The sequence below is a fragment of the Sceloporus occidentalis genome, unplaced genomic scaffold (assembly GCF_023333645.1).
Source record: "Sceloporus occidentalis isolate IW3139 unplaced genomic scaffold, rSceOcc1.0.p SCAF_2, whole genome shotgun sequence".
In the NCBI taxonomy this organism is placed as follows: domain Eukaryota; kingdom Metazoa; phylum Chordata; class Lepidosauria; order Squamata; family Phrynosomatidae; genus Sceloporus; species Sceloporus occidentalis.
The window spans coordinates 249,283,418-249,310,030 of record NW_028316982.1 but is presented as its reverse complement, the minus strand read 5'-3'; the positions used below and the strand labels follow the sequence as shown (position 1 = coordinate 249,310,030).

At 39.4% G+C, this 26,613-nt stretch overlaps 1 protein-coding gene across 7 annotated transcripts in view; it reads right to left on the bottom strand.

The window, feature by feature from the left end:
* Positions 1-1,613: 1,613 nt before the first annotated feature.
* Positions 1,614-26,613, bottom strand: part of RDX (radixin) — a 50,325-nt gene continuing 25,325 nt past the window's right edge. The window contains exons 6-17 of one of the 7 annotated variants that reach the window (XR_016280264.1): positions 25,725-25,808; positions 25,327-25,473; positions 24,887-24,983; positions 22,943-23,106; positions 21,728-21,858; positions 18,770-18,930; positions 17,706-17,798; positions 16,280-16,537; positions 14,639-14,799; positions 9,433-9,507; positions 6,944-7,108; positions 6,197-6,537 (exon numbers count right to left, since the gene is read on the bottom strand). Coding sequence is in view for 6 of the 7 variants with exons in the window: in XM_089512680.1 (XP_089368806.1) it covers positions 6,834-6,870; positions 9,433-9,507; positions 14,639-14,799; positions 16,280-16,537; positions 17,706-17,798; positions 18,770-18,930; positions 21,728-21,858; positions 22,943-23,106; positions 24,887-24,983; positions 25,327-25,473; positions 25,725-25,808 (1,408 nt within the window). In the remaining variant the exon portion in view is untranslated. The other 6 variants (XM_089512680.1, XM_089512681.1, XM_089512685.1 and 3 more) reach the window with 6 other exon arrangements.

Genomic DNA, 26,613 nt, shown 5'->3' with positions numbered 1-26,613 from the left:
CAGGGCTGACCTTGCTTAGCTTCCAAGATCAGGCAGGAGATGGTGCCTTTAGGGTACTTAGGCTGTGGATAAAAATGCAACTGAGAAATGTTCCTGTGACCTGCAGAGGTACAGCTCTTATTTCTGTTGCCAATGAACTAACATGGTCTTGTTTCTATAATTGTCACTTTCCCCCTTCATCATTCCCATGACTAAAAATAGCACAAACGTACTTTTGTCTTCTTCAGTGCATTATTCAGCATGTCTTCACCCAGCGTGGCATGGCAGAGGAGATAGAATGGAAGTCTCTCCATGGTCAATCCTGCCCTTTCCTATGAATGTCTGGAAGGAGCGTGAATATTTCACAAGGTGCTTTTCTCCACTCTCTGAGACGATTCATTCAGTAATATTGACTGCAGAACCATGCTGTCAGGTTCGAGCAAAACCATGGACTTGCCAACAAATATAAGACGAAAGAGAGCTCCTGGAAAACCACTAAAGAATGCCCTTTCCTGCTGTGTGACAGTTTTTTAAGAGAGAAAGCGGGTGCACATCCCAGATACAGCCCCAAATTGCTACTGCCATGGCCTCTAGGAGCCAGCGAGTTCACTGCAGGCCATTTCATACGCTGACAAAAGGGCTCAAGTCCACAGATGCTTTTGGCTTTCTGGCTTGTGCAGAAGGGGGGCGGTCAAGCCATCTGGCCTGTCCTTGTTCTAGGCAACAAGGTCAAGCAAGCGGGTCTGTTTCCGTCAGGTCAGTTTCTTAGCTTTGGTGCAAGTTTGCCTTGAGGGCAAGCATGACCAGCTGTTTAAAAAATGTCTAATGGAGCCAAATTGAAGTTCTGAGTATTAGGGGGCGATCTGCACAAGAAACAGAAAGGTATGCATTCTGCTTATTTTTATTTTCCTTTTAAGATGACTTTTAGATTCTCCAAGCCAGTAATTCTATTTCAGCACTGTAAAAAGCCTGAGCTACAACTACATTCATTGGTGTTCTCCTCCAACCTCCCCATTTGACTGGTATTCAATGCTAGGAGGTTGTTGAGGGCAAATGGCATGAGGCAGAACAACCAGTATAATGTTTATAAAGTGCTGGACTTAATTCTTCTGGGTCATGGAAGCATGCATATGACCATGGTCTAATTTCCTTCAGTGATACATTTATGTTCATCTATGCTAGGATGTTTGTTCTCTCGCCTGTTTGTTGCTTGTTAATGTCAGTTAATTGGGATCAAACACTGATCAGAATGGAGATTGCAGTCAAGAAACCAGAAGAAGACTAAGAATGGAAAGGGCAGCCTTGAAAGAACTAGAAAAAATCCTAAAGTGAAAAGATATACACTGAGCATTTAAGGCAGAATAGTCCAAGCCATTATATTCCCCATTACCATGTATAGATGTGAGAGCTGAACAGTGAAAAAAGCCATCAGGAAAACAAACAAACAAACAAAAAACAAAATCATTTGAGATGATGTACTGGAAAGGAATGCTGAGAATACTGTGGACAGCCAAAAAGACAAACAAATGGGTCCTTTGTGAAGTCGAAGGCTTTCATGGCCAGTATCCATAGTTTTTTGTGGGCCATCTGTGGCTGGCATCTTCAGAGAAACATGCTGGCGAAACATCAGGAATAAAATGGGTCCTTGATCAGATCAGGCTTGAACTCTCTCTGAAACCAAGATGACAAAACTGAGGCTGTGGGACTTTGGCCGCATCCTGAGAAGGCACAACTCATTAGAAATGATAACAATGTTAGGGAGTTAGGGAGTAGAAGGCAGCAGAAAAAGAGGAAGACAACATGCTAGATGGATAGACTTAACTGGGGGCTCTAGGCATGAATTTACAGAACCTAAGCAGAGCAGTGGAGGACTGGGGGTCTTGGAGATGTCTCATCCACAGTGTTGCCATGAGTCACGACCAACTCAAGGGCAGTTAACAACTATGCCAGTTAAGATAATATTATCTATCTAGTTTTTTATATTTCCATTTCCACTTATCTCACTAATTACATCCTCCCATCCCAACCATGGATATAAAAATAACTAAAACAACAGCCTGTGCCGCTGATAAATGGGCAGGAGTCCACAAAAGCTTATCCATTGAAAGGTGTATGCAAAGGGAGAAGCTAGTAGCATGAGCTTTCGTAGGGTTGAGCCTACTTCCTCAGGTGCATAGGGATGTCTTTGAATTCTATCAAATGAAGCTGCTAGTCTACCCTATAATAATTAGGAATGCATAGGGATATCACTAAATCCTACCATATAAAATTGTTAGTCTTTTAAAGTAGATACCATTGGCTTGACAAGGGTAAATTGAAAAACTGTTGGTTTTGCTGCAAAAGACTGACACGGCTGCCCCCACAAAAACTTTGAAAGGTATTTCATGATGCAGGGGGGAGAATTGTCAGTCCAGTGTGGCAAATGTTTTCCCCCCTTTTAACACCAACCTTGTACTTCTCAACATAAATTATTTCCACATCCTCCCATGAATAGCTACTGTTTTGTTTCCCTAATAACCTTTAAATAGTATTCCTCTCTAATACTAGAGGACATATGTGTGAATAAATGGTTTGAATGCCCCTGCCATACTCCTGTGACAAATAAATGCAGAATTGATTCATCAGACAAGAACTTTATCTTTTGTTCTCGTTCTTTGGATCCACTTCCCAAAAATCTGAAAGTTTGTAACAAGCAGCTGCCTTAAAAACTTCTGTCTACCCTCTCTTGTAAGTTTGCCAGGTTTTCCAAACAACAATATGGGACATATCTCTTGCGCCATATCAGTTCAAAGTTGGTTGATATACTGTACATGTGACATGCCTACATAAACCCCACCTAAGTATTTTGAGAGGAGGACATCTCATGATTCCCATTAGAGTTCCAGATTCCCATTAGAGATCTTGCAGGAGCCCAGGAACCTTCACAAGAGGCCTTTAATTTGTGGAGCTTGAGGCAGGCTTTATATATAGACATCCATCATCTGCTACTTGCCTCAGTCACCTGGGCCTGTAGAGCTGAGAGAAGGAATAACAAGTGCCATCTGCACTTGCAACTGGCAAACCAGTATTGAGATGAAATTTGAGGTAATTTTGCTGCATAAAAAATGTCTGTGATCAGTTTGTTGTGATAATGGCTGGCACACATGCCCTCTACCTGCTGTCCCTAGATCAAAAAACATGGGATTTGGTGCAACTGTGCCCTAATGACAAACGTATATGCAATTCGCAGACCATCAAGCCATGGTCATTTGAACTAGCTCCCCCCTGATTCCATCAGCCCAGGACCTTGGATTTGGATTTGAACTCCTAGCATTTTTCATCATTAGCTATGCTGCTCTGGGCTACTAGAAGGTGCAGTCCAATGACACATGGATGCCTACACTTTATCAATAGTAATAGTAATAGTAATAATAATAATAATAATAATAATAATAATTTATACTCCGCCTCTCCATTAAGATCAAGGTGGCTGATCAATCCCTGCACTATATCATAAAAAGGAAGGCGGGTTACAGACCGCCGAAAAGCGGCGGTCTGCTGCCACCGCCGGTTGCAGCATCTGGGAACCACAGCAGCCAAACGGCGCAGTTCCCAGATGCTGCAAGGAAGGAGCGCGAAAATCACACTCCTTCCTGGGCCCCGGATGTGACGCTGCGAGGCGCTAGTCACGCACTCGCGGCGTCATATCCGGGGCGCAACGTGTGGACGCAGAGCATCTGCTATGTCAAGATGGCGGCGGCCATGTGGAACGGCCGCCGCCATTTCGTATGGACTCAGTCCGTGCTAGAGTTAGGGGCGTCTGTAAGAGACACCCCTTTCTAACCCTAGCATGGACTGAGTCCGTCCTAGGGTGCCCGTCTGTAATGGGCCCATGGGAGGGAAGGGAAGGGATCTTTAAGTTCAGACTCCGTTCAACCCCTGCCATCTCATGTATTGAAAGTGGATGTAGGAGAAGGCAGAAGGTTTATGGAGAATAGCTCAGCTGGCATAGCTAGTAGGCAGTGATGCTTGGAGGGCTGCCACCTTCTGTGTATGAATACATGCACTAGCCATTTTCATCATATAGGGAAGGGCCATAAGTAAACCAAGTCATTCTTCAGCTAGATAACGTTTTGAGCATTTAACTAATTTTATTTAAAATATTTCTGAATTTCCTCTCAATTCCCTTACAGCTTAAGATGAATTAAGCACAATAAAATGCAACTATCCCTAACAGAAACTAACAACTACTTAAGAAATAACATAATAAAACAAGAACCTATCAAAAGCAAAGAGCATCTTTAATCAGTGAAACCACCAACAACTTGGCTTTTACCAGCCACTTCGAGGCCAGTATGGAGACAGCCCACCTAGCCTTCAAGAACAAAATTCTGTAACAAAATTACTGCTACAAAGAAGGCCCCATCTAGAGCCCCCATCCCCTTATCCCTCCAGGAGATAATGTCTTCTACCAGACAGGTTCTCATGGGAAGGAGTGGTCGTAGAGATATCTTGCCCTTAAGCCAGTTGGGGCTTTTAAGGTGAGAACCAACATCTTGAACTGGGCTTGGAAACAAATAGGAAGCCAGCAGAGCTGTTTCAAGACTAGTGTTGTATTGTCTCTCTAGAATACACCAAAAAGAAATCTGGGCACAGTATCCTGCGCTACTACTACTTTATGAACACACTGAAAGGAAAGTTTACAGAGGACTAGTGCAGATGGGCATGAAAGAATGGCCTAAGTCCTCTCTGACCAGAGGTGGGTTGGAACCCCACTGATCACACAGACCGCTCCCAAGGCAGGCCATGCACACAGTGGCTGAACTGTGCTGCCAGAAGCCAGATTATCCCAGTTCCTTTTTGCTACAGTCCTAAGGACCAGTGCGCAGGTTTGGAGCAGTTTCCAGCCACTTTAGAGGTGTGCACCATCTAAACACCATGCCTCCATAGTGGCTGGAAGCCACTTTATTTTGGCTGTGTGTTTCACCCAATAGGTTGCATGAAGGTAACCTGAACTCAACGTGATGAAGGCATGGAGAGTGTACCTAGAGGCCACCTTCACAAGGAAGGGATGCTGTACATGCAGCAGCTGAAGCTGGACAAAGGTCCAGCTTGCCATTGGGCATTACCTTCCCAGGCAGGAACAGTGGTAGATCCAACCCTATGGAGAGCAGATTGTCCTCCCAGTCCTAGGTTGCCCTTGCCACTAAATAATAGGATCTGTCTGGTTTAAACCACCATTTATTCAAATACCTTTCACTGAATGCAGAGAATGGTTCAGAACTTCCATGTGCACTTTCTGCTCCCGTCCAACTGAAAAAACAGTCATCTGTAGTTGAGTCTGCTGAGGCCAAACTAATACTGGACATGAGAGCAAGAATCATGTTGCTGAGCTGCAGCTCCCAGCAGCCCTAATTAGCATAGCCAACAGTGGGGAATACGGATGGTTGCAACCCAACCACACCCAAAGGAAAGTGTAATTACAACCCCAGTTGCAACATCATTAGGTTTATCAGCATCTTGAAGAGATAGCAGTCCTCTCCTCCTCTGTCTAATATCACAGAAAGTGATTTGAATACAAATAGTGTTGACACTAGTGTTGATTTGTTAGTGTTAGAAATCAATTGAGCAGCTCCTCTACTCCTCTAATTATGGCCCACTCACAGTCTTAACCTCTAGCAAAAATCCATAGATTGACTGATGTATCATAGCATGAATCGCTAACCCTCAGAGCTATTGTGCAAACTAGATAATTCAAACTGGAAGAAACTGCTAAAGAACAATGTTCTCAAGAGTACCGGTTTTGAAATGCATGACCATGGAAATCGTTCAAATATCCCCAAGGGAGGTAAAGAGATGGCTCAATTTGTAATTTTTGTTTTTAGGTTTAACCCAGGGCAAGTCTAGGGAATAGGTCACTCTGAAGATGTTGCTGAGCTGAAACTCTCATCACCTTTCATGATTGGTGATGTTGGCTAATGCTAACAGGAGTGGCAGTCTAACAACATCTAGAGAGTCATGTGCTTTCCCATTCACAGTCTAGTCTTCTGGAGATTATGGGAACTGCAGTCCAGTACATCTGGGGAGGGACACGAGTTAGGGGAAGCCAGCATATATTGCAATAGACATCACCCATGCACTGACAATCTCTGAAGAGGCTCTCATTGCAGATGCTGGGACAATTATGTACAGCAGCTAAAGCTAAGGAAGAGCTGAGTCACAAAGCGGTCTCAGGAACATTTTGGATCCATTTATTCAAATACATATGCAAAGACAATTTACAATAGGTCTATATACAGGTAAGATTGTCATTTATACTAGACAAAAAAAAAAAAATCAGCTGCAGCATCTTTAAAAAACTGGGAAAAAAATCATTTGCTGCTGACAAGTCCTCCGTTGTTTTGCTCCAGATGTGCCATCAAGGCATAATATAAAATTTGTAAAATGAAGAACATAATGGCAAGTGAAACAGCAATTACTCATATACATCTGTTTCTGCCCAGGCTCCATGCAGGGAATTTATGAACAATCCATTCTTACAGAACAGGTTGTTTGTTGCTATATTGCTTTCCATTTTACCTACAAAAGTAAAAAGTTGTTTCTTGTATATTGGTGGGAAAGCCACACCACACATTTCCAAACTATGTATATCTTTTCACATAACCACCAACCCCTTCAAGCAATGCTTAGACAAACATTGGAAAACTGAGTTGAAAGAGAGATCACCTACAGCCATGATGGACTCCTTCAAGAAAGCTGAAAACCACTTAGCACCTTTTGTTTGTTAAAAAGATAATAAACTTTTCCCAAATAATAGAAGCACAGAGGCAGGCCTGGGTAGACCTCAGGTTCTTCTGTTGCTCCTTAATAAGTTTCTATCCTAAGGGTTGCAAGAGATCGTACTTTTGTAACCTGCATAAAGACACAGAAGAAGAAGAAGAAGAAGAAAAACCAAGCAGATTAAGAAAACAGAAAAGAACCATACCTGCACAAGCATGGATACAGCTGTCAAAGGATCAGAGGTGGCGTGCAGAACCTGTGGACCTCCAGATGTTAGACTCTCAGTTCCCATCTGTTCCAATCATTTTGGCCAACAGACCAGGAAGATGGGAAGTTCACCATCATCTAGAGGGTCCCAGGTCCCCCAGGGCTAGCATAGAGAATCATAATGAGCAGTGTGTCTCCCAACAGAAATGTGAAAGCATTACTATTCCCTGTACAGTTATACACACATGGGTGTCATGTTAAACTTGGCAAGGCATGCAAATATTTATTTATTATTTCAAATGAATATTACAATACATATTCAAACATTAGCAATATTAATCATAATGAACCAGACTTTCAGAAAGGTGTCTTTGAGGTTCCACCTCCTTTATGCTTCACCCTATCCTCCTCCTCAGCCTAATAGTGAGGATAGTAGTAGTAGTAGTAATAAGAGCCACCCTAGATCAGACCAAAGGCCTTTCTAGTCCAGCATTCTGTTTGCACGGATGTCAGCCAGATGCCTATTTTATTTATTAGAGAGATGTCTAGCCTTCCTTATATATCAGATTCTCCAGGCAGCCTCCAGTCAATAAAACCATTTTAAAACAAATCAAAACAATTTAATACAAAAAACAATCAAAATAAAACCTGCCATCCAATAAATCCCAGATCAAAAGCAGGATGTGAGCATAATGGCACTATCCTACTCATTCTTTTTTAGATCTCTGTGTATGTGTGTGCATGGGCCTTCAAGTTGCCTGTTCACTTATGGTGATCCCATGAAATTTGCTGGGTTTTCTTAAGTAACAAATCTTCAGAGGTCGTTGCCAGTTCTTTACTCTGAAATATAGCCTACAGCACCTGGTATTCGTTGGTCTCCCATCTGGCATCCCATTTGGTGCCATCCTAAAGGTATCAAATCCTGTCAGATCTTGGAAGCTCAGTAGAGTCCAGCAGAACCACAGGGACACACTCCCCCTGTCTACATGCGGGTCATCCATCAAGGTGACCAAAGCTATTGCTGTTCTATAGCCAGGCCTGAAGACAGATTTAAATGGATCTACATAATCCATCTCATCCAGGAACCCATGGGGCTAGAAGACTACCACATGTTCTAGAACCTTGCCCAAAGAATGGATATTAGAGACTAGCAAATAGTTCTTAGGTATTGTGGGGTCCAGGAAGAAATTTTTCAATAAGGGCCTCACCACAGCCTCTTTTAGACAAGATGGAAACCTGCCTTGCTGTAGTGAGGATCCTGTCCACATCCTTAGGTTGCACAAAATGAAATGTATCCAATAAAACCAGACAAGCAGGGGCCAAGGTACAGAAGATGGGCCACTAGCTGAGCATGGCTCTTCTTATGTGCACTGCCTCCCTGAGAACTAAGTTCTACTTCTTTACAATTCATTTCATTAGTATCACAGATTTGGAAAGGACAGCATCCAGTCCAACCCGCCTAAGCTATACCACCTTTGTTTAAAAACTTCTAAAAGAGGAGCCCACCACCCTGTCAAAGAGGTCTCATAGGTTCTTACCAATATTTAGGTGGAATCTCTTTTCTTGTAACTTACATACATTGGTACATGTTCTAGCCTACTGAAAAACAACTTTCCAAAGCACAGCACTGATACTCAGTTTCCTGACACAAGGGTAAAAGCCTCCAGTCTAATATGCAATCTATCTGTGTCATTTTCCTGAACTAAGCTAAAGTGAGGATTTCCCTTTTCTAAAAAAAATAAATAAAAATTCTGTCTTATCTTTTCATAACAGCTCTATTGCAACTTTAGTAGGCTGTAACTCCATGCCATGAAAAGTCTGCCTTTTCTACAGGTTTCTGCAGATCCAGTTGCTATTAAAGCCAAGAATAGAACCAATTTTACTCCCTGCCCCCTCCATTAAATAAGATTACATGCTATATTAAAACATTCTTTCTTTGACATTATCACCATCAACTCTGAAAATATTCTGTATTACTATGCTTCATTTAAATCCCGGATTAAGGACCTCTTGGCCTTAATTTCTGGCACAAGCTAGCTTTCTATGTTCCTATGCCAGTTTAGATAGCATTACTGTAGTCATAATTCAGCAATCTATTAAATCGTTTGTCATGGTGTATCACTCTGCCCATATATATCTCAAACGCACCACTCTGTTGTTGCTGGTAAAGGAGCACAGCGAGATGGCCACTTCAGCACTCCATAAATCATGTCCATGCACAAAATGCCATGGCCACTGTGCCTCAGTCTTATGCTTTGCCATCACAATGAAATGATAAAATGTTTTTCTTTGCCTTATATAAAACCATTTAAAAAGTTTTGACGACCCATCATATTTAATGCTAACTGCTGAAGTCTAATGCTTTTAAAATGAGGGCTGGCATTCTGTTCTGTATTTGTGAGACTGTAACCCAGATTTATCATCTCATCACTTTTGGGATTCATGTTTATATTTGTCAATAACTTAATGTGGCCTCTCAAAACCTACCTCTTAAGCCAGGAGGTGTCCCAGCCAAAGGCGCAAACAGCTTCTTTATGGCTTCTAAACGGTGTCCCTGCAATTCTGTAACACAGTGAGAAATTCCCCCATCCATTTGTCAGCAGCCTTCCAGCTACCAGTATTGTTTATTTCAAGGGCATTTGGCACCCTTGTGAGTGTGGAAGGGAACTCTCTCCTTAACTGTGGCGTTTCAGGACCTGCTGGTTTTAGCTTTGCTGTATAGTGGTTGTGGATTTGTTATGTTTTAATGTTTTATTAGCTGTCGAGAAAGGCATCAAATTAAAAAGTGGGATGTAACATTTTAAACATTAAAAAGTTGGGTTACACAAAATTTACAGAAATTGATATACTTCTTCTCCACCTGAAAGTTTAACCTGCAATTCCATGGGCTGCGAGAGACATCCGAGATGAAATATTTTCAGTTTTCGCCCACCAAGGGAATGGGACGAGGGGAATACTCGAATGTCTCCCCACAGAAATCTCTGTAGTGCTTACCCTTTGATATTGTACAAAAGAAGGAGCAGGCTAGGATGGGTTGTGGATCTACAATTCCCCTGGCCTCCAAGCCTGCTCCAAATTGGTTCTTCATCTATGCAAGTGTTAGGAGCTGATGTTTGTCAATCTCCTCTCACTGGTTTCAATGAGAGGGAAATTAAAAAGTAATAAAACTGGAAGGAAAAAAAAGCAGAAACCCCACTATGCCCTGCTCACAACAGCAAGATCTGGGTTTCTCGGGAGACTTCAACTGGAGATCTCCAATGCTAAAGAGTGAAGGTGATTGAGGAGAACTACATTTTCTAGGTTAGCAATTGCCAATGTGGCTTCCAAGTGTTTTTTGGCTTATAACTTCCAATAAGCCCAGCAAACAGTGAAGCTGAACTCTTAAATACACCTAGAAAACCACAATAGTAGTAGGGTGATACTTCCACAGACTCTCCCTGCAAAACTGCTCAAAGATTCTGCCCCAGGTTGAAGTACAATGAATCTGGATACTGCACAAAATGCTTATTTTTTAAAAAAGAAAGAAAAGGGAGTGGTGGTAATATAGGGTTTTATTACAGTTTTTGATACAAGTGGTTTTAAAAGCACACCCACAGAGATCCATGCAATCCTCTCAACAGAAGCAAGCCTCTCTTCCTATGGGAAGTTACACTGCTGTCTATTCTGCAAAAACCTGGTAGGGGGGCACTCACTCTAGGATGAAAATCAATGATGAAACCTTACATAATGGCAAGGTCCTTTAAAAGGCTTACAACTCAGGAGAGGAAAATGACCACACTGTTTCTGGCACAGTGTTATTTGAAATGCAGTAGGAGAAACAAAAAATCTAAGCATCTCTATAAATAGATATTGAAACAGAGACATCCATTCCAGGTGACTTTTCAACCTAAAAAAATATCTATCTGAAAGAGCCTAGTGGATTCAAAATTTTATTCAGCTCCAAGAAATTATTTCTGAGCCTCTGGAGAGATGACATGTATTACACTTCTTGTAAAAATCTACTTTTTTACCATGGGAAAGGAAGAACATGCATCCTAACGGAACCCAATATGCAGTAAACTTGTTATGAAAAGCACTATTCTTGGGGAGGCAGGTTCTGGACAACATAAACCTCCATGTGGGGGAAAAAACTGGTTCAAAACAGCAGATGGCAATGTTATGCACAAAGAAATGTAGATGTTCTGCAGATCGTTAGGGGCATGGTTTGGGCTCCCATTATTATCTCTGGAAAAGACAGCGCTACAACAGGCAACTTCCATTGAGTACTGCAAGTCTCTCGCAAGTATCTCTTAAATTAGCACCACTGGTGTATGGGAATAGTGAGCATAGCATTTTTTTCTGATTCATTCTTCAACAAAAAACAGTTTGACCCATTTTTCTCAGATGCATGCATAACAGGCAGTGGGATAACAGCATGCTACAGGAAGCAAAGACCGGAATTTCTAGTGGTTACAAAGACTGTCACGTGTATGGATGGAATCCTGCTTAGTTTCACATTTCTTCCAAAAAGCTCAGAGTGCGTGACACTGAGTTTTTCCATTTTACCCTCTCATCATCAACCTTGTAACATACATAAGATAGTCAATCTCAACCCAAGGACATGCAAAGATCATGCTGAACAAGATTTTTTTTCCAATCTGACAGTCCAGCCAACATTCCTTCACTTATTGGATGGAACACTGCTACCGAACCAGAATTATTAAGTTGCGAATCTAAAACAGACAGAAAAGGAAGGACAGTACTAAAACAGAAGTAAGTAGGGGCTCAGCTGAGCAGTTTTTATTTGCATGAACTGTCATATATTTATATGAGTGCAGGAAGTTGTGCATAACCTGTATCACAAACTTGGTAGCAGTTGAGCATAAACTGGTGTACACATGGAATATGTTTTAGATATTCTAAATTTTACAAACTAGGCAGCACAGTTTTGCCATTTAAAAAAAACTAAATTACTTCATGTGCAACCTTTGTTGATAATATTCAAATGAACTTTCTCTAAAGTCTATATATAGTTCTGCAGCAACATCTTTTACAACCCACGTACCTTCATGTGGCTAAACCAGGTGGATTCAAGCATGCAGGCACATCTATGCAAGCAGGTCACCTCACAAAAGGCATCAGGGAGAAAGGTCTAAACTCTGCCACATGCGCATCTGTGGCTTCACCTAGCTCTTTGTCCCTGAGAGCAATTTTGTGCTAATGATTCATCTTATTGATTCCACAATTACTCCTTCCTCACACACAAGGCATGGGTGACATGCTACTGCTCATTTCCCTCCCAAATTTCTGCTTCCATTTGAATTGCACTTCTGTCCCAACATTGTTATCATGCATGTTTTCGATATTTATTTACTGGTTCTAAGAAAGTTAAGTTTACACAGAAGAACCAGGTAATTCTACGTGGGATTAAATAACAACAGTGGACCTCAGAAAAATGAACTGTATTCTCTTTATTGTTAGCCAATGAATGTTATCCAAAATAATAGGTGTTATTTACTGTAGCTTAATTTTACAACACAAAACATGATGCTAAGGAAGGGAGGGGGAAGAAGAGGGGAAGCATGTGGAAGTGTTTCCCCCAACAGCTGGTGACAAGCATCACCATAATTTTGTTCATGGTGAAAAACCCTGCTATAGAGGTTAATTCCTGATTGCTTAGAAAAATTCACACAGTTTTATAAATGAATTAGATCCATTTAAATACTAGCTATACATTGTAGAGAATGAACAGCAAATCTGATTGGTACTCCCCCAGCCCTCACACTTATAGACTAGCATGTCAATGCATGTGCATACATTTCAGGGGAAACCGATGCACTGCATGCCATCTATGGCAAAGTTTTTGAACACTTCAGAAATACAGGTTTTGTAATTCACTGCATGAAAAAAATGCAAAATGTTTGACCCATTTTCTGCAACAGGAAGCAGAAACGCCCAGGACAACCAAACAGTGTTTTTGGGCATGTGCACAACATTTGCACGCTAGTCTATACAAGGTTAGCCAGCTACCTTTATCCAAAAATAATAAATTTGTGTATGTATGTCTTTCCTTTTCATAATATTTCCACCCCATTCCCTTTGATGGATCTCATTTAAATTCAAGGGAAAACCCTTCAACCAGGTTCATAAGGAACTTGTGTGTTGAATTTCAATAAAATGGCAATTGTAATAGATAAATGTAAATTCTGAGTGCATAATACTTGGAAGATAGCTGAACCATCCTCAGAGAAAGCAGGGCTTCTTTCTCCCATCTTCTACTTAAAGACCTAGAAACACGGTTCATATTTCAGTTTATTTTCTATCAACATGATCCTCAAGATGCCCAATTTTGATTAGTCATTCCAAGACATTCTAGATAAGAGTGATTCAACTTGGATTCTACACATACATTCTATATTCATTGAATGCATGCTGAACTTCAACTGAATAGTTGTTCATGAAACTCATCTGCTCCTGGTTGTGCCACAATTCCTGTCACTATATTCCGAACAAATGAAGACTGTTTCCTCCCTTGTATCTTCAGTTATCAGGAAAGAACAAGAAGAACATGTTGAAAGGGCCTTAGAGTGCACTCTTAGATGGTGTTTTATGCACAGACTTCATTAAGAAATGAGCCCCGCAGCAATATTAATTTGGTATAGAGGAATCCAGGAAATGTACTCATACAGTTCATACACTCCCACTGGATAGTATATAGTGACAGGTTACATTATTTAAAAAGGTGAAGTTCAAGATGCACAGTTTTACTCGACAAAAAGGCAGCTGAACACATTTTGCGTACTATAAATCTATCTGCAATAGAACATAATATTCAAAAGTAAAGGCTCCTAGATTTGTGTAGTGTTCAGCTATGGAGAACCCAGCTTAGCACAGTTAGCATCTCAACATGGTGTTTGAAGGACCAAGTCATCATGTCAATAGTAGTGAGGTAGGATACTGTCCCCTCTTTGGGACTGATGTTTTCATATGCTCCCTTGCCAGAAAGGTCCATGTTTCTCATACTGCAATTCATACTAAAAGAATGCAAGGGGAGAGAACCAAAAGAACTTCACTTTTTCCTATTCCTACTAGAAACACTAAAAACTCTGGTAAAAGAGAACTATATAAGAGATCACAGGTAACGTTCCACTTTTTTTACAAGAAAAAAAGTATACTGAACAGCTAGCTACCTGTCATCCTCTAGACCTTTGTGACAGGTAGGCAAAGAAAACCATCAATGATGACAGGGCATGAAACACCAGATAATTTCTCCTTTCGGGAAGGGAGGACCATAAAACCCATGATAAATCAGCATTATCAAAATTCTTGCAAATTTGCTAAACTAAAAAGAACGTTACAAAGTGCACCATGCCAAATCTATGGCCAATTTTATAAAGTAAAATCTAGTGTTCTTTGAAATGGTCAATGCTTAGGTTAACAGCTTTTGTCAGCATGATACCACTGTAGTCCTTCAGAGGACAAAGAATAAGAATATATGATATGAGATAATAGAAACTGCTAACCCCATCCCCAAGAGTCATAGCGGGCAGGCTGCCTTATTGTTGAACGGCTTTCATGAAATGTGTTTTTAACCACAAACTGGTATAAGTGCTTTGGCAAGGTGGGGTGTGTTCCTTTCACAAGTGGAAAGGCCTGTGTTTCTCTGCTGGTGGTTCAAGCTTAATGAACATATATGCAAAGTAACAGCTCTCACATTGCTTCAAATTCATCAATGCGTTGCTTTGTATTGCCTTGTCGGATCTGTCGAAGAGTCTTGTATTTATCACGGCCTGCTTTAACATTCTCTGCATGAAGGACATCATTCTGGGTTTTCTTCGTTTCATCTCTGGCTTGGGCCAACTCAGAACTCAGGGCCTGTTGAGCAAGATTGGTGGGAATTTAGATATTGCCTCTTCTAGCCGTGATGTTCAACATTTTATTTGCTAAACAAAGTTAACTTGGTCTATACCCTTATGCAGGGGTGGGAATCATGAAACCCTCCACATGTTGTTGTACTAAAGGTTTCAGCAGCCCCAACCAGCTTAGTCAATAGTAAGGAATGCTGGGAATTGCAGTCCGACATGAGGGCCAAATGATGTCTACCACTGCCCTAAAAGCATCCAACCATACAGCCTGAATTTATACATAAAACAAATACATTTATGCAGAGGGGAAAAGGATAGTAACTCCCTAGCTATTCAAGGATTTTAACAAGTCAGTCTAAGGCTGTTTTTAACCTTATGCTGTTTTTGAAGAGTCACCTATGGTTATATAATTCCTCTTTTACATATTCTATGGAGGCTTTACTAGCCAAAAGGAACTGATGGTGTAAAACAAAAAGCAGAGTTTGTATTAATTCTTTGTACTCTGTCAGCTTGCCAAATCCATGGCTCAAGTAATTCTGTGGTAGAACATAATAATAATAATAATAATAATAATAATAATAATAATGGGAGCACTAAGTTATTTGGGGTTTGTTGGGGGGGGGAGGTAATTTCCCTGTTGGGGTGGATCAATTAACTTCTATATGCAATATGAAATAATGCTCTATTTCTCAGTACAGACTACAACTTGAGAACAAAATGCTTGTTCATACAACATTTCCAGAAAACTCACTTATTGGTTTTGATGCCCTTCCAAAATAAACAGTGCTTTTACATGCATTATTTAAAAGGCCTAAAGACCTTTAAAAAGTAAAGTCAGCAAAACAGTATAGTCTAAGAGAGTCAATAAAAATATAATTTGATCTTAGATTTCAAAGTGTTGACTTAGTGGGCACTGTTCAGATAGAACAAGTACAACTTGTAATATGAATTTTCATGTAATGTTCCACTGAGCATGCTGCACTAAATGCCAAATTGCATGGACTGCCATATTCCTAGACTACCATACAATCCCCAAATAATTCCATTTCATAATACAGCACTAGTGATAAACTGAATTAAGATCTCCCATTGCATTTTGTTTTAACCGTGACCACCACATGAAATTATTTTTTAATTATAAGAGAGATGTTCAGATGTGTGAAAGTACATACTATTATCTGCATGTGTTACAGCCCCAACCCAATGAACTGAAGAACTTCTTCTGCATACTCAACAGGAACACATTCTCTCTCTCTCTCTCTCTCTCTCTCTCTCTCTCTAACACACACACACACACACACACACACACACACACACACACACACACACACCACCCCTAGATGGTAGTTCTGGGAAATATATGTAAGCCTATCTAGGATCCTATATGCAAGAATTGAAAAGAAGATCCTCCTGAGGAGGGTATACCACACCCCAATAGGAGCACAATTATCTGCCACCTATTATGATAGGTGACAGTAAGCCTTCAATACCTGGAGCTGTTTTTTAACACGTTCATTCTTCTGTGTTTCCGTTACACGCTCTTCCTCGGTTCTGTGATTCACAGCATCATCAGAGGCCAATTCTGCACTAGCTTCGGCATGATTCTCATCCTGTTCATCATGTTCATTTTCTGTTGGTGGAACAACAGGCGGAGGAGGGGGAGGGGGAGGAGGAGGTGGGGGAGGAGCTGACATCACAGTCTTCAGTTCTTCTTTGGTCTTTTCTAGATCTTCTTGTGCTGCAAAAGCCTAAGAGTAGTAATAAAGATTATTTAATACCCATGCATCACAAACAACTAAAAGCTGACCAAGAAGCTGTACATTTAGAATGGAGTGACTAGACTTGAACTTCTAACACATTTGCTGGCTATATAGACTATACGCATATGATCACTTTGACAAGCAGTCTCAAGAATAAATCAGATGCCAACCTGAGCAGCTCTTCACCTCAAAAAGCCCTTTGTAAAATATTAGTTCAGCAGAGGCCAACAGATATTACTGCTCTATGCTGCACCTCCCCCTTCCTCTGGCCTATCAAAATAACTTAAAAAAACAGTGGGCTTTTTTTTTTTGGAGGGGGGGTAACACTTTTCTGGGATTTCAGAGAAACAAAGAATAGGCAATTATTTGGGTACGTATAAGCTCCTGAAGGTACCCAAGCATGTCTTTGAACTGGATTCTGAATCCATAATGCACTTGGTCATACTACTTGCTGCTTGAGAAGAAGATGCAGACCCTAATATGGTACTTCTGTTAAGGGGGATAAGTAGTGTAAGTAAAAACAGGGCAGCAGAAATTTTGAACCAGGGATAGGAAAGCTCAGTCCAAGGTTTTTGTGATACTATCAGGGCCCTCCATTATTTGGGAGAATTTATTTTGAAATTTAAGATGTCCCCCCTAGGATGCCTTTGCCCCCAACCACAAGATGTTTTAAGCCCTGGAGAGGCATTTTTTTTCTATCAAGAAATAAACTAGGCAATCTCTTGTTTACTCACTGGGTTGTTGGTTTTTTAAGCTTCCCCTAAACCTAAAACAATCCAGCGAGGCTCCAAACATGGCGAAATTTGCCTTCAGTGGTCTGTACAGAGGGTATTTTTAGTAATTTCCTTCCTCACAAAAAAGTGAAGGAAAATTGGGGCACAGTGGGGAGAGGCATACTTCAATCCTAGCAATTGACTATCTCATGTATTACGTTATCTCCCCCCCCCCCCCCAGTATACCAAGGATTCAGTCCAACTTTAATTATATCTATTGTCAAGCTGACAACCAACTTAAGTCATTTTGATTTCAACAGACCAACTCGTATGTATGACTAACTCTGGATTGAGCTCAGTATCTCAGTATTGCTGAGAAATGCCTTGTTGAAAATTCTGGCATACGGTTCATAAAACCCAGTTTTCATGCACAGAGGGATTACTTTGTGTTGCCATTCTGAGGCTTCTTCTTCCTTCTTTTTCTTGGCCTCTTCCAAAAGTGCAATCTTAGCAGTGAATTCAGCAAGCTCTGCTGCCTAAGAAACAAGAAGAAAAAGTTAACAGCTTTGTGCCAACCTTACATCTGCATTAAATGGAAGGATCCATAATTTTGCTGAGTGATTCTACACATTATACACAGCTTCTTTGAAAATAGTCACTTCATATTTTGTTAAAATGGGTAAATTAAATGACTTATACAGATATCATGCCAAATAAAAACATTCAGCAACCAGCAAAATGAAAACACCTGCCCAAACACCTGAGAAAATAATCCATTCTATTTTATGGTATGTTATTTTTTAAATAAAAGAAAATAATACCACATAATAATATTTTGTGCTATAAAATATTATTATGTGGTATTATTTTCTTTTATTTAAAAATAACATAACATTAAATAGAATGGACTATTTTCTCAGGTGTTTGGGCAGGTGTTTTTATTTTGCTGGTTGCTGAATGTTTTTATTTGGCATGATATCTGTATAAGTCATTTAATTTACCCATTTTAACAAAATATGAAGTGACTATTTTCAAAGAAGCTGTGTATAATGTGTAGAATCACTCAGCAAATAAGATAAAGATTAAAGTTTAACATTTATTTGCAAAATAATAACTTTTCTGACTAGCTCAGAAGAAAAAGAGCTAGGAATGTTTCACTGGGAAGAGCTTCCCAATGGACCCAGGGAAATGTCACTAGCACATACTAAGGATACCATCACTGAGATAGTGGTCTAACATAAATTAAGGTTATGAATCTCATATTGCTACACAGGAGATTATAGATTCAAATATGAGGAAAAATAGCACTCCTTTTTCACCCTTTGCTGCCCAGTGTACATCTCAGTATCCGATTCAATAATGACACTATACTGTATTTTCCTGCTCAGGTGACACCATAGCATTATGGACTTGAACCAGTTAATCAACTGGTTTGCATCTTGGATATATCAGTTTTAACCAGCTCTCCTAGATACTACATATTCAAATTTTGTGTGTAACTTCTTACTAGCTGCTCCTGATTCTTCATCTGATCAGCAGCCTGTTTTGCCAGAGCAGCTTTTGCTTCTTCTGCAGCTCTACGGTCTTTCTCCAGGCGTTCTGCTTCCTCTTTTGCTTTCTTTCGTTCTTGGTCCAGCTCAAGAGCTCTTCTAGTTTGCTCTTCTAGTTCTGTACAGATATTTATACATGATGACCCAAAAATCTCAAAGACAAAACCATATTTTCAATTTATGCAGATTAATCTTGCAAACTGTGGTATATAAAGACAAAGAGCTACAACTGCCAAGGAATGGCCTAAATTTTCAATAAAATAGATTGAAAAAATTCAAGAAGACATAATTTAAGAGTCTCACATTGCTTTCTAACATTATCAGCAATTGCAGATTACCAAGACGGCATAGATTAAGAGTCTCACGTTACTTTCCAAGATAAAGAGCAAATTTTGATTCAATAAGATTAGCTAAGACCTGTTTGTACAGCAACTGAAATACATAAGATTATAATTTAATGCCAGTTTTGCACTGCAGTACAGTTGACTATTTTAGTGTGTGACTTCTTTATTCTTCTGCTAGTGATTTTGTTCATCTGAAATAATGCCACAGGCACAGCCCTTAAAACAATTTTCTGCTTGGCTTGCCATAAATTTTGCACAGACAGATCTCCCACTGTTAAAAATTATATCTGAAGGGGAGGTATAAAACCAACAGAGAGCCCAAGGGCAAGTCAAGTCACCAAACAAATGACATTCAAGGTGGCTGAATGTGAGGTAAATGCACATGGACAGCAAAGATAGCTTATGAGGGGAAAAAAACCCTCAGCAATACAGCATAAGCTTTCCAGACACGAAGTTTCAGGTTCCCCAGCATGTCCAGTTAAAAGGATCAGTGGGCCAAGGATAGGATAGGTAATTTGCTTGTGAGCCAGAACAGCCACTGTCACTCAGTAGACAGGAATAAGCTAAATGGATATATATAGTGATCAAATATAAGACACCTTCTCCTGTTCCTTGCAGTTTTGGACTACAAGCCCCAGAATTGCTTACTACCACACCACTCCCTCAGCGTAGCCAGCAACAATGGTGGCTTGGGAGTCCTGGCAGTTTGGGAATAATTTTTCCAAGTTATGTTTCCTTCAGAAGAATAAATGTATAAATATTTCCAGTTTTCAGAGAACTGTACCTAGTTTTAAAGTCAGTAACTATGCACTTACATCAGGGTGGTGGTGGTGAGAAAGCGTGTTCAGATACCTACGCTTTCCCACTGCTACATGTTTTTGGAACCTTGATAGATTGTTTCAGTTGTTTCACTTCAACCACTCCAGTTGCTTCCGAGATTGCCTGATTTGGGCAAAACTACAGCTAGCCAGTAAGTCTGTATCAGCGAAGTATGGTTTTGCATTTGCCTTCTTGTGTTTGACCTCTATGGGCAAGTGCTTTGGGTCTGCAAGTACCTTTAATTACATTGCCTATTTCTTGCAGCACAGTAGCACATCACAAAATCAGCACAGATTAGACAATTACTACCCTCGGTGCTTTAAAGCAAATTATTAAAGAGATTTCTAAATCTTGAGAATAAGGCCCGGTACAGACCACCGCTTTGCGGTGGCCTGAAGCCAAAATTAAGGCTCCAGAGGGCTGGGTGTCCATACGGGCCCAGCCCTACTAGTGGCGCCTATGTACCATCTTGCCACAGCCCCGCCCACACAGGGTACACGACAATGACACGTGAGTGTCCATGCACCCAAACAGCACTCACCGGAAGCATCATTGTCATGGCACATGACCCCATTATGGTGCTCCTAAAAAGAAGCCGCTCTACGCGGCTTCTTTTTAGGGAGTGCGTCGGTGCCTCAAGGTGCGGTTGGGTATCCCCCCCTAAGTTTGATCTAAAGAATCATTTTTTAAATATATCAAACAGTCCTTTGTCCAATTCTAATGTCTTTAAAATGACACTGTTTTTAAAGCAACTCTTGATAAGTCATATCATAGGTTGGGCTATAATTCAGAAACTAAAATTTTAAAAAACAGGTGTATCACTAAAACTAGGTATGAAATCCTACAAAGAAGCCAGAAGTCACTGCATTTAACAATGTGAACCCTTTATTTTTAAAGATTAGAAATGCCCTGGGAGTAAATTTAATGGTACTTTTCCAGAGCACTGGAATATGGAGCACGTGGGTTTATATTCATTACATTTCTTTCATGCTTTGTCATTCCTTTTCTTTCTCTTGGAGGTGATTTTTCCATATAGATTTCTATTCTTATTTTAAATATCTGACCTGTACAAACGAGATTAAAAGACGAATAGATGGAGAATAGGCTGCATCCCATAGCAAGCACCTGCACACCCCCACATCTATATTCAAGCCAATAGGCGAAACTACGTTTTTGCAAGGGGGTCCAGAACGGATCCCCAAAGAAAAAGGAGGGTTGACTGTAGTTCAAAAATTAAAATTTAATGCACACCTAGTAGCAGAACATGATGTCATATTTACCATTGCCCAACAAAATTTGATTTTGGTCTGTGTTTCTACTTTTGTTAGAAGTAGAAAATTACAATTACATCCAAAATTACAATTAGACACTGAAAATTCACATTTTCCTCAAAATCACATGAAGCCTTAGTTTAGACCATTGTGCACAAACTGAGCTCAGACACAAAGACAAAAGGCTGTAATTTAAAAAAAATGAATGCACATCAAATCTGTGTTATTAAACTGGCAGTCAGCCTTCTATCATGCAGAACGATATCGAAGTCTGATCCAAACTAGAATCGATCCATCAAAGCAATGGGATTTACATAAGTGTTAATTTAACATTCAGCAAATTAATTCAGTATCTACTCTAGTTGGAACTAGCAATTCAATTTAGGTATAAATTCATTAGACACATAACACACAATGTTTTTCCCCTCTTCAATGCATTCTACACGTTATTAAGACAAATAAACATGAAGCAAGGACTCACCTTTTTGCGCCTTCATTGTCTGTTCTTCAATTTGTCTTAGCCGTTCCATCAATTCCTCTTTTTCACGTTCTATTCTTTCCTTTTCTTTTTCTGCTATTTCCCTTTTCTTTTTCTCATTCTCTAGCTGTGCTCTAAATTAAAGAGAAATAGATATATACGAAGCAGTGGTACAAGTTATATTCATTTTAAATTACAGTCCCTGAGTAAATCCACTTATCCAAATATCCAAATTTATTCTAAAAAATACAAGCCACTAAGATAAATACCAAGGTAGAAACCAAAACAAAAGGGAATAATAAACATTTTAGTTGAAGATCACCAAATGGCCTGATTCAGCTGTGAAGCTGAACTAGTAAACTGTTTGCACATTGACAGTTGGTAATTCTAGGATTAATATTCAGTTTATCTAGTACAGGTTCATCTGAAATCACTGTGGCTAACATGCCAGCTTGTTGTTGTGGGCCTTCAAGTTCTTTCTGACTTATGGCGATCGTAAGGCAAGCCTATAATGGGGCTTTCTTGGCAAGTTTCTTCAGAGAGGGTTTGCCACCGCCATTCTCTGAGACAAAGTGTGTGAATACCATTATTTCTTTGGCTAATTTCAAGGCTGAGTTGAAGACACTTTTGTTCCAGGAGGCATTCCAAATCACTGGCTGTTAATTTGTTGTTTCTTTGTCTTCCTTTTATACTAGTTAGTATTATTTTAGAGATGTTTTTAATCTTGTAATGTTGCTGTATTAGACTGTGCACCACTTAGGAGGCTTTTTTTAATTTGATTTGATCTTTACTACGTAAAGCGCTGTGCAAATTTTACAGCGCTCTATAAATAAATGTTAATAATAATGATAATAATAACCAGTACAAGCATTTTGTTTCATCCAAAAGCGTCCAGATTCCAATTAAAGCGAGTAACTTGCTCTTGCTGAACTTTACAGGAGGACAGATTTTGTTGTGCCAGGGTCAAAGAAAACCAAGGAACCTTAACGAATATTCCTTCTCTCTATATATACAACACAACACAACAATATTTTGCACTGCGGGTACTGTTTTCAGTGCATTGTCTCTAAAAACAGTCAAAGACTGTCATATTTTTCCTCCTTAGGTCTACTTCAAATTCCTATGTTGTACTATTTTTGGGAGAACAGGACTATAAAACCAGTTCTAAAATCCAATAATTTTCCAGTCCCTGTTCACAGACCAATGTCAATATCATACCTCTCCAACTGTTTTTGGTGTTTTTCTTCTCTAGCTTGGGCCTTCATCTGTTGTACTTCAATTGTATCTGGCTTTCTCCTCCTCATGTATAGCTCGTGGTTTCCCATACACAGTGCCAATATCCGCTTATTAATTCTCAGGCGTGGTGCATAAAAAACAAAATCCTAATAAAAAATATTTGAAGTTATTGAAATCCCATTTATGTTCTAAAAATACACAGATTTACAAATAACGCTGATACTCTAGCTTGCTAAATGAGATTCCAATATCTGACATGCTAGCCACCCACTAATGAAACAATCTTCATTAGCCACTCACTAATGAAATAACTCAAATCATCTGGAATTAGCTATGATGAGATGCATGGTCAAGTTTACAGAAGACATCAAATTACAGTCGGCCCTTCTTATACACAGATTTTTTATAGACGGATTCAAGCATCCATGGTTTGAAAATGTTTCAAACAAGTATAAATTTCAAATATCAAACCTTGATTTTCCATTTTTTATAAGGGACGCCATTTTGCTATGCCATTATATTTAATGGGACTTGAGCATCCACGGATTTTGTTATACACAGGGATCTTGGAACCAAACCCCAGCGTATAACAAGGGTCCAACCAGATTGGGGAAAGGTCCAAACAAATCTCTAAACAAAACTGGGAAGTTATGTAGAGAAAAAGAAACCCCATTCTCATATACTGCAAAATTTAAATTAGATGTGTAACTATGTACCAAAAAAAATCTAAAGTCATAGTGGAAAGTTCTCAAAAATATCAACATAGCGACAATGGAAAAGCAAGTTGAATGTAAAGAATTAAAAGAAGCACTGATAAATTATGGTGTACACTATGTTTTAAAATATCAGCTGCAGTTATTCATCCCATTTCAGAAAGAAATGTGGAAATAGGTAATATGCATACAGAAAGGGACAACTAGGTTGGGATCAAGAGCACCTGGCCAAAGTGTTTGGGGAATTTCAATTAAAGGTAGTAAGAGTAAACACATTTTAAATGTTTAGCATGTGGAGAACTTTTACCCCCATATAATACTACAATTCAGGATTTTTAGTTTGCTAATCAGTTGTACTGAATCTACACGAGGGCTGTATCCCAGCTCCACAGTGTAGTATCCTGCCCCAGTTTGATTCCTTTATTGATCCCTTGGAAAGCCACATGGGACTTCTATCACATAGTCAAATCAGTGCAATGGGGTATTTCTATGTATGCACATGTTCACCATATCAGTTCATGCCTGGTCAAATGACCACAGTAGCTGCAGGTCCCTTCTTTTAATTCCCACCATGCATGCACACATTCACTTAATCAAATATCCTTTCTCTGTTTTCCTGTCCTTCTGACTGAGAAGGAGAGGTTCATTCTGGAATGGCAGGAAGAGCAATCCACAACATAGGGGGTTATTCCCATGTGCCAATCAGTACGTGGTGGATTGCTCCATTTGCCATCTATGAATCTGTATAACTCTTTTTTTAAAGCCACCGTTAATAAACAGTATTCCCCTTTGTAGAAATAGCTTGCACAAAAGCTCCTGATACTTGGGAGAAACACAGAATGAGCACCATTTCCATGCCTATTTAAGCTCTCCCAGAGGCATTTCAGAGACAACCTTGAAAAGAGGATGGTGGACTAAACTTAGCCTAGACTCACCTTCAATGCTTCCTTTCTTTATTTCAAGACTAAATGAAGCTCAAATTAGAATTTGCACCAGCCTACAATTTTCTGCTTCAAAGAAGCAAACTTATGTTTTAATATTTTAATTCAAAATAGACTGGCAATCAACAAAAGAGTGTGGGAAAGGGTGGCATGGAACTATTTCCAAACCTACTAGGAAAGACAGGCATGAAATACTTGAGAATAGTAAGAATCAGAGAAGTGCATAACGGGCAAACCTATGTCACTCTCTGGCTTAAACAAGATTTACTTACAGGTGCTTTTTTGTCGATGGGCTTTATCACAAATTTTTTGTCATTAAATGAAATATTTCTGATTTCACTCCAAGGGAAGCCGATCTTGGGTGTCAACCTTTAGTAAGGACAGAAGATTCTTAGTAAAACAGCACACATACATACACTTTGTCAAAAAAAAAAAAAAAAAAAAAAAACCCAACGGTACAAATATAGTATTAAGGATAAAAAGACAGATGCCTTGCTCATCAACTGATTTTTTAAAACACAAACTAAACAAGAATGGAAGGGAAAAAACCAGGGCCGTCTCCACCATTAGATTAATTTCTTCACCTCAGATTCTCTTCCTAGGTCAAATTTTAAAAACAACATGCTGGCCTTACTACTAAGAAAAATATTATTGAGGAGGGAGATCTCTGAAAAGTATTTGAGGGTATTGAAATATGTTCTGCTCTACTTACTTGTCCTCATGCTCATAAATATTTAAACCCAATGCATCGACACCAAGCCATAACTCAGTTCCCTTTTTGTTCTTAATTTCAAAATAGTTGACTCCATACATTTCCAAATCTTGTGCAATTTTTAGATATTCCATCATGGAATCTTCCCTGATAATGAAGAGAACACAAAGATAAAGCACAAGTCTACCTTTATTGTAATAACAGAAGTGGCCATGAGCTCAAAACTGCATGCACTAAGTCCAAATGAAAATTAATGAATGCACACTGACAACCTAGATACAAACATCCACCAATTTCAATGGGATCTCCAAGGCAATCCCATGCATGTTTGTTTAAAAATAAGTTCCACTAGTTTTAGTGGTGCTCACTTCCCTAATAAATTCACAAAATGTCTTTACCTTAACATTCCCCTATGTTCTTCATGCCAGTTCTGTATCCTCTCTTCCCACTGTTCTTTTGTCAATTTATGTTGTTCCAGCACACTGGGAAAATAAAGGTCATCATTAAAAGTATATGCTGAGTTTTATGCAAAACCTAGTCTGCGACAACATGACCAATAGAGGGATGTGGAAGAGCTTTCAGAGTATATGGAACCCAGTAGTAAACTGGAACAGTAGCATTTAAAGCAAGAAATAAAAGGAGAAGTTGAAATAGTTGTGTGTTTTTTTTTAAAAAAACCATTTCAATAAACAGCTGCAAATAGTCTTGAAGGACATTAGCTGGCTTTTAAACCTTGGAAAATGGTACTGATGAAATAAACCTCTGCCTAGTCTATTTTATGGTTTCAGCTACAATGAGACTCTGGACTTCTCATCCATCCTATCTTAACTATTTTAATTAGGAAGTTGTCATATCACATTCTACAACAGGGTACTTACAACTGTTTAAACAAAATTAATACCACAAACAATAATAGAACCGGTAAATAAAAGTAAATGCTGCTGATCTATATAACTGATTGTCAAACTTTCCTTCAGAAATGCAAAGAAATTTAATGACATAAGAATGATAAAAATAATGCTACCAGTGATTGCAACAGAAGCCATTACCCTTAGTTCTTTGCTTAAGGTGCAACACTGGAATGGGATTGCCTCCTGATAACTGGATTGATACTCTTTTCACCTTCCATTTAAGTTTCTAGTCAAAAGGGCTAATTTTATCTCATTATTAAAGAAAATAGCTCCTTGAACAAAGAGACTGTGTAGCCAACAACAACGGCTTATATTTGAGATCAACTATGCTTATATTCTTTGTGGCCACAACAGTTGGAATTATCATGACACCATC